This window comes from Amblyomma mixtum, chromosome 2 (assembly GCF_055824585.1).
Source record: "Amblyomma mixtum isolate Tamu chromosome 2, ASM5582458v1, whole genome shotgun sequence".
Lineage (NCBI taxonomy): Eukaryota > Metazoa > Arthropoda > Arachnida > Ixodida > Ixodidae > Amblyomma > Amblyomma mixtum.
The window spans coordinates 12,057,008-12,065,640 of record NC_143013.1 but is presented as its reverse complement, the minus strand read 5'-3'; the positions used below and the strand labels follow the sequence as shown (position 1 = coordinate 12,065,640).

The window sequence follows — 8,633 nt, the reverse complement described above, 5'->3', positions numbered from 1 at the left end:
CGTGGCGGCATTGGCTCGAAGGTTAGAGAACGCTTCTAGTTTCGAGCTGTCGTGCTTGGGTCCCGCCGTTTCTCAAAGCACTTTCGTCGCGGCGTTAGCTTAATGGATGGATGAGCTCGCATTGGCAATGTCTGCTGCACCGTAGTGTCCTTTGCAGGGGCGCGGGGTCCGTCGTGTAGTTGCTCTGTAAGCATGCTCTGTAAGTAGTTGAAGTTACAAATTCCGCAGTAATCATACCTCCGTCTCTTTACTGTACAGATGTCGCACCTTTCAACTCGTTCAAAATATGGTACTCAGACCGTGTTTCGACAGGATAAATCCTTCTTTTTAAACTTGATGTCTGGGCTATAAGGTAACGCATTTGTTGTTCTGCAGTTGACTTTCAACCTCAAAGCCAACGGCATGAGTCCTGTGGGAGCTCTTCTGGCCATCTGATCGATCAGGTATAGTATATTTTGTGTTATCAATATCGCTACCTATTGCACTCTCTAACGGCCTAGCCAGGGCATGAGAATATGAGCAGCTCCGTTCTCAAAAAGTATATATTCCAAAATATGGGACCTGATATTGAGAAACTCAAGAGTTCTTTTTCTTTTATTTTCGATGATTCAGTGCGCTCCCAATTATCCTGGGCGTCTAGCATCGCAGGATCTCACCACCAAGCAAATATTTACTCTTTTGTCCAAAACAGGTTCTTGAAACCATGCGCAGTGGCGCTGCGCCGATCACCATCAACATAAATGATGGCAATTTTGTCTACAATGTGAACACTCCGAACATCCCTGTGTATCGGCCGCTAGACCAGACGGTCGGCCTGGCGGAAGGCGACCGTAACTCCTGCCAAGAGCATCACCGAACAAGTTTCAGACCCTACGCCCAGGTGGGTGCAGTCTTAGCGAAGATAATTTTTAATAGCCAGCGAAACCAGCGAAGTGATTTTGGAATGTGACAGCACCGCTCCTCGTTCAGCCTCAGAGCCACTGGCCCGAGTCCTGTGGGAGCTCCTGTGGTTATGTGACCAGTCACTTAGCATATTCGATGTGATGAATGCCACTGCCTGCTTCGCTCTCCTAAGGCCTGGTCACATTGCATGGAAACATGAGCAGCATTAGCAACATAGCATAACTGCGTCAGGAGGAAGTATATGTCCCAAAGTATGTGAGATGGTATTGAGAGACTAAAACAGTTCTATCTTCGCTGTGCTTCAGTGTGTTCTCGGTTGTCCTCGACATTTTCGCGCTTCATCACCAACCACAAATTCGCTCTTTTTTTCCAAAACAGGTTCTTCAAACCATGTTCAATGAAGCGGCGCCGATCACCATCAACATAAACAATGGCAATTTTGTCTACAATGTGAACCCTCCGAGCATCCCTGCGGATGGGCAGCCAGATACTGCGGTTGACCAGGCTGAGGGCGACGAGCATCACCGACGAAACTACGCACCCCACACCAAGGTGGGCGCAGCCTTAGCAAGCATAAGCTTCAATAGTCAGCGAAACCTTCGAAGTGACTTGGGTCTGCCACAGCAGTGCTGATTATATAGTGCACAGTTTAACCACTTTCTCAGTTCTGTGCAAGCAACAGCGTTCCTTCGTTATCATTTCAGTTTTCGGGAAAACACCCCTGACAAGACACCTTCACGGGAAGATGGGAGAAAAGTCGCCCGGATATTCCACTGCCCACAGTTGCCAGGACAACTGCTCTCTGCAACACCGTACCTGTAGAAAATATTTGTGGCATCAATAAATTAACAGTGATTGAACTACACCTGCTTTGCATTGTTTCTGAGCTTCTCTGGAAAGTCAGTTCATTTTTATGTGACCGAAAGGTGCTTGGCACGTTTCCGCCCTTTCTCCGAAGCCCAGTTACAGATTTTTCATCCTGAGGACTGGTAGCCTCAAAGTTATAGAGCACACTTGGCTCCGGGCGCGTAGTATAGCGCAGTGGGCCATCGTGGCGGCTGTAGAGCGTACGAAAACGCATAATCTGCGCAGCCTGGACGCAGTTTTCGTCCAGCTGACGAAACTGAGTTTTTCGATATACCCGTAGTTTTTAAACTCCTCATTAGACCCCCTATGATATCATAATTATCGATAGGCCTAAGTTTAAAAATAATAATTAATGCACTACTTAAGATAGGACAATACAAAATTCAAATTCGAGTTCGTCTCTTCGAGTAGAATAAGATGCGTACTTCGCTCGCTTTCCAACTAATTTTTTTGGGTCGGTTAGGGTTACTTATTATTAATTATAATTTATTACCTAATGACTTCAACGAAGACACAATTACATATTCGTAATGCTCTCGAAAAACATAGATATTGATAGACACCTCGATCATTTATATCGGCCTATAATTAGGGGTATTGAGAAGCTTTAAAAGCGCATCGTAGTACACTGTCAAGAAAAACCTACCTATAGACACGGGGCGACCGCTTGCCTGCAGGTAAGGTTGTTTCGACACTCCCAGAAACGAAAAATCTCTTTCGAAAAGAGTGTCGAGCCGCTCGGAAAGCGAAAAAACCTTAAGTGACTTCTGAAAACATTAATTACTCGCGAACGGATAAATATATAGGAAAACAAGTCGCATATTTCGAATCTCCGTAGTTTTAACAATATAAACTCCTCATTAGACCCCCTATGGTAATAATTATTTATCGTTAGGCATAACTTTAGAAATTATTAATTAGCGCATTAATTACGATATGACAATACAATATTCAGATTCGAGCTCGTCTCTTCGAGTAGAATAAAAAGCTTACCTCGTTCGCTTTCCAACTTCAATTTTTAAGATGGGTTCATCATCATCAGCCTGACTACTCCCACTGCCAGGCAAAGGCCTCTCCCATGTCTCTCCAATTAACCCTGTCCTTTGTCACCTGCGGCCACTGTATACCAGCAAACTTCTTAATCTCATCCGCCCACCTAATTTTCTGCCGCCCCCTGCTACGTTTGCCTTCTATTGTAATCCACTCCGTTACCCTTAAGGACCAGCGGTTATCTTGCCTTCGCATTACATGCCCTGGACAAGCACAGCTCAGGTAGGGCATAACTCCTGGAGTCCGGGTGTAGCTTGGAGTCTCTCTCAGTAGTTAGCGGGAAGGAAAAACTTGACTTTCGAAACTAGTTATCCTGCATTAGAGAAAAATTCCTTTCGAGAGAGCATGGTTGAGAGAAAATCATGGCGAGGCTTCTTGTTTCAGCTGCTTTAGCTTTGTTATTAGTCTCTGCAGGAAATTTGTGTGGGAGTGCATTCCATGGATGGTGCCTCATGCCACTGGAGCATAAAAAAAAACTTTGGAACCAAGGTGTGTTCAAGGACCTTTTAAGCGAATTACAGCCCTTGCTTTGCGATACCTCGAAAAATGTTTCATTATTCATGCTTCCTCTTCAGGCTCCGCAATTGAACACATGTGCTGGCTTTCGTGGCTGACCTGCTTGTCCACCCCTTCTCAAATGCTTCTCATAGCGCAAGCTGATTGGCCGAGCTTGGCTGCACGGGAAGGCCAGAGGGCTCTTGGAGTGAGCAGCCCTCCCGGGAAGGTTTTTATCTTTATTAATAAATAAAGTTAATCCTCCTCCTCCTCGCGAAACGCGCTCGTGCGCTGTGCGATGTCAGTACACGTTGCAGATCCCCAGGAGGTCGAAATTTTTTACGGATTTCCACTGCGGCACCTCTTCTTTCTCTTCCACCTTCCTTCCTTCCCTCACGGTGCGGTTGGGCTGTACACCGAAAAGGGAGACAGTTATCGCGCCTTTTATTTCATGATAAGCATTTCACTTTTTTTGTTCTCACAATCATCAAGAATAATCGAGAGCTTGCATCCTGTTAGGTGCTTGCACTCATGACCTATTATTATCAATTCAATGATAATCGCTGCTCTTCCTGACAACTTTAAGCAACGAGTTCGAAGTGCGCAAAGAAAATGCTTCAGCGAGAGGAAGTATAGAATGCCCAACTTGTTTTTGACCTCTAAGCAGTTATATGCCTACGCTGCGGCAGTGTCGATGCCAAGTGTGCTGAACAGCCCTCCGACGTCCAGTTGTCACCATAACAAGTGCGAATCTGTGATCAACACAGAGACTCGTAGTGTGCCCAGGGCGTTTTTATTTCATTCAATAATAACTCCGTCCACGTCAGGTCATCAGGCATTTAGGGATACTAAAAATATTTCTCTATCAGAACAACACACACTGAGTAACGACATCACAGCTCACTTATTTATGACATAAGAGATTCAAACAGTCGAGTGTTGGAAGTAATGGTTGCCACGACGTTTGTGTCAAATTCTCTACGCAGGTGAGCTTCAGCGCCTCTTTCCACGAACCTGCGAGTTGAACGGTGTTTTCTGTTTCCCGTATGCTGAAAGAGAGAAGAGCTATTAATTTCGTGGATCACACACAATGCAGAAGTACACGTTGCGGCGTTGCTCTATTGTCCTGAGTGCATTCATAATAAACTGAAGCTACTTGGCAGGGTTTATCGGCAGTTATAGCTCAGTTTGCAGTGGGCTGCACGCACCTCTGTGCACGGTAGCTGAACCTCCATGACCACGTGGCAGATATCGCAGCCAATCCACAGGGGCGTTCGGGTCATTGACAGTGAGGATGAAATTACCACCAGTTATGGTGATGTTGATCGGTGCCGCTGAGCTCAACATGGCTTCAGGAACCTGTTTCAACCAAACAGGAAGAGTTTGTCACTGAAACCCCGAACTGCAGTGGACAACTTTTCAAGATAAAAAAGAAGAGAAAAGAACTGAATCTTTGTAATCTATGTATTAAACGAGGAATATTTTAGAACGTGTGCTTTCCGAAAATACTAGAATTTCAAAGCCCTGTCATGACTCTTAAGACAGTGCAGTACGTAACAGCGTCGATAACAAGCATACTACCTGGCGCAGGACTTGGGCAGGAGTGCCCCCGAAGGACTCGCGCCAGTGGCTCTGAGGTTGAACATGAACTGCGAAACGAGAAATGTGATACCTTAGTTCCCCCCTGTACATCACAAACAACTAGGCTTTAGAGAATTACGAACATATATGGTTTGCGTGAAAGACGAACATATTGTAACGAAGACAGGACCGGCACAGATCACAGTTTCAGCGAAGTTCAGCGCACAGCAAAGAACTCACAAGATGGCTGTCCGAACCACACACACACTTCGTCTTTGTCCACCGGCACACGCACACTTCGTCTTCATCGTCGGCGCGCTCCCATGAGCACGCGCCATTACCCCCTCCATCAAGGCGGCGGCCCGACGCCGGAAACGAACACGGACAGCAAAGGTAATGTTCGGTATAGACGGCGGACGGCAGAGAATACAGAGAGCTGTTAAGCTGGTAAAGGGGCGGGTTGCAGCCTGTCATGGTAGGGCTTCATGCGCACCACGTGGACAGTCTCGGTCGGATGGCGCCGACGTGGTAAGGAGGTCGTGTCCCGCGGAACAACTTCGTATGTGACATCACTTATACGACGAACCACCTCGTACGGACCGAAGTAGCGTCGGAGGAGCTTTTCGGAGAGTCCGCGGCGGCGCACAGGTGTCCATACCCATACAGAGTCGCCGGGCTCGTACCGAACGCATCGGTGTCAGAGGTTGTAGCGACCAGCGTCGAGTTGTTGTTGATGTCGAATCCGGCACCTTGCGAGTTGGCGGGCTTCTTCAGCCCGCTGGACGAATGTGTCAACGTCAGCGTAGGGGCCGATGTCTCCGTCGTTGTGAGCAGCGGGTAGCATAGCATCCAGCATGGTAGTGACACACCGTCCGTAGACCAGCTGGAAAGGTGTAAGACGGGTAGTCTCCTGTTCTGCCGTATTGTAGGCGAAGGTTGCATAAGGAAGAACTGCGTCCCACGTACGATGCTCAACGTCGACATACATAGCAAGCATATCTGCAAGCGTCCGGTTGAGGCGTTCAGTCAAGCCGTTTGTTTGGGGATGATAGGCTGTTGTCTTCCGGTGACTGGTGTGGGTGAGTTCGAAGAGAGATTGCATTAATGCCGCCGTAAAGGCGGTTCCACGGTCCGTGATGACGACTGATGGCGCACCGTGACGCAAGACGATGGATGTCATAAAAAACTGAGCCACTTCTGCAGCACTAGCGTGGGGGAGCGCCTGTGTCTCGGCGTACCGCGTTAAGTAGTTCGTCACCACAACAATCCATTTGTTCCCAGAGGAAGACAATGGGAATGGGCCCAGCAAGTCCATGCCCACTTGTTGGAAAGGTGTTGTAGGCGGTGGGATGGGCTTGAGAAGCCCTGCGGGTTTAACTGGTGGTGTCTTTCGTCGCTGGCAGTCACGGCAGGTCCTCACATATTGCTGGACTGATGAGAGCAACTTTGGCCAGTAATACTTCGCACGAATGCGGGCATACGTCCGCGTAACACCCAAATGGTTAGCCGATGGCTCGTCGTGGCAGGCGTGCAAGATTTCTGGACGGAGTTCGGATGGCACAACCAGAAGAAAGGTTTCCGTGTTATGGGCGAAGTTCCTCTTGTAAAGGACGCCATCTTGGAGACTGTAGGAACCCAAACCTCGAACGAAAAGCCGCGGAACAGCGACGTTAAGGCCCTCCAGATGCTCGATGAACGGACGCAACTCTGAGTCAGCCCGTTGACGTCGGGCCATATCGGACGACGTGACGAGAGCAAAAAACGGGAAGTCGTCCTCCGTTTCGGCCGGAGCAACGTCGACAGGTGCACGTGACAAACAATCGGCGTCATTGTGCTTACGGCCGGACTTGTACACTACCGTGATGTCGTATTCCTGGAGGCGAAGGCTCCATCTCGCAAGCCGTCCCGAAGGGTCTTTGAGGTTGGCTAGCCAGCATAACGAATGATGGTCACCGACAGCTCGAAATGGGCGACCATAGAGATATGGTCGGAACTTGATAATCGCCCACACTACCGCAAGTCATTCCTTCTCTGTGGTAGAGTAGTTTGCCTCTGCTTTCGAGAGGGAGCGGCTGGCGTACGCTATGACTTTCTCGTTGCCATCCTGCCACTGAACGAGAATAGCGCCGAGACCAACATTGCTGGCGTCAGTATGAATTTCAGTGGCAGCTCGTTCATCAAAATGGGCGAGTATTGGGACAGTTTGTAGGCGGCTGCGTAGCTCGTTGAAGGCAGATTCCTGATCATCATGCCACACAAAAGATACATTGTCTCTAGTAAGCATTGTTAGGGGCTCGGCAATTGTGGAAAAGTTTTCAACGAAACGTCTGTAATAGGCACAGAGGCCCAGAAACCTACGAACGGACTTTTTGTCGGTTGGGCGCGGGAACTGTGCCACAGCGGCAGTCTTCTCCGGGTCAGGACGGACTCCGTCAGCGCTTATCACGTGACCAAGAAAACTGAGCTCTTCGAAACCAAAGTGACACTTTTGTGGCTTTATCGTCAACTGTGCCGAACGGAGCGCCTGTAACACCATTCGCAGCCGATTGAGATGTTCCTCGAAGCTAGGAGCAAAAATGACAATATCATCAAGGTACACTAGGCATGTCTGCCATTTCAGCCCAGAAAGAACGGTGTCCATCATGCGTTGGAAGGTTGCTGGCGCAGAACAGAGTCCAAAGGGTAGCACTTTGAATTCATAAAGGCCGTCAGGTGTCACGAACGCTGTCTTCTCTCTGTCCCTTTCGTCCACTTCGATCTGCCAGTAGCCATTCTTAAGGTCGAGTGAAGAAAAATATTTAGCGTAACGCAGTCGATCCAAGGCGTCGTCGATACGCGGAAGGGGTAAACGTCACGTTTCGTGACACGATTCAACTTCCGACAATCGACGCAGAATCGCAAGGTGTTATCTTTTTTCTTCACCAATACCACAGGCGAAGCCTAGGGGCTCGTGGACGGCTGGACTACGTCGTCTGCAAGCATTTCTTGCACTTGGGATCGTATAGCCTCCCGTTCCATCGGCGACACTCAGTACGGGTGTTGGGATATGGGGCTAGTCTCCTCGTTGACGATGATGCGGTGTTTGGCTACCGGGGTGCGCCCTACCTTTGATGTCGTGGCGAAGCACTCTGCGAAATCGTGAAGGAGCTCTAACAAGCGCTGCTTCTGACCCACCGACAAGCCGGGATTAATGTCCACGGTAGACAGAACGGCTGCTGCATCGCGTCCGTCCGGCGACGGTAGCTCCAGAGCACATATTTCTGCGGGCTCAACGAAGTCGGTAACGTATGCGACGGCCTTTCCTTTCGCAATAGGCTGGAACTCTGTTCCGAAGTTGGTGATCAAGAGTGTCGCGGAGCGATCCCGTAAGCGAACAAGCCCTCTTGCAGCGCAAATTCCTTTCTCGAGTAGAAGGCTGACGTTTCTCTCTGCCATAACGTCTCGATCACCGGGCGAGTCACTGTGCACGGGGACCATCATGCTGCACCGCGGAGGCACCGTCACGTCATCAGCAGCAATACGCAGGGCGGGTATCCTGGAGTCGTCTGGGTCGGCTATTTCAATTGCTTGCGTCGGCGAAAACGTCACGCGCGGCTCTTGTAAATTGATAACGGCGCCGTTAGCTTGTAAAAAGTCCAGGCCGAGAATGACATAGCGCGAACAGTGAGGTAGGACAACAAAGTCACAAACGTAAACAAATCCGTCGATTGTAACTCTCCCCGTACACCGGCCAACAG

The 8,633-nt window shown here is 49.1% G+C and overlaps 1 protein-coding gene across 1 annotated transcript; it reads left to right on the top strand.

The window, feature by feature from the left end:
* Positions 1 to 379: 379 nt before the first annotated feature.
* LOC149358444 (uncharacterized) lies at positions 380 to 1,739 on the top strand. The gene is made up of 4 exons (XM_089568841.1): positions 380 to 443; positions 692 to 880; positions 1,282 to 1,455; positions 1,608 to 1,739. Exons 2-4 carry the CDS (start codon positions 704 to 706, stop codon positions 1,626 to 1,628), a joined length of 372 nt encoding a protein of 123 aa, XP_089424967.1. The 5' UTR covers positions 380 to 443; positions 692 to 703; the 3' UTR covers positions 1,629 to 1,739.
* Positions 1,740 to 8,633: the final 6,894 nt, after the last annotated feature.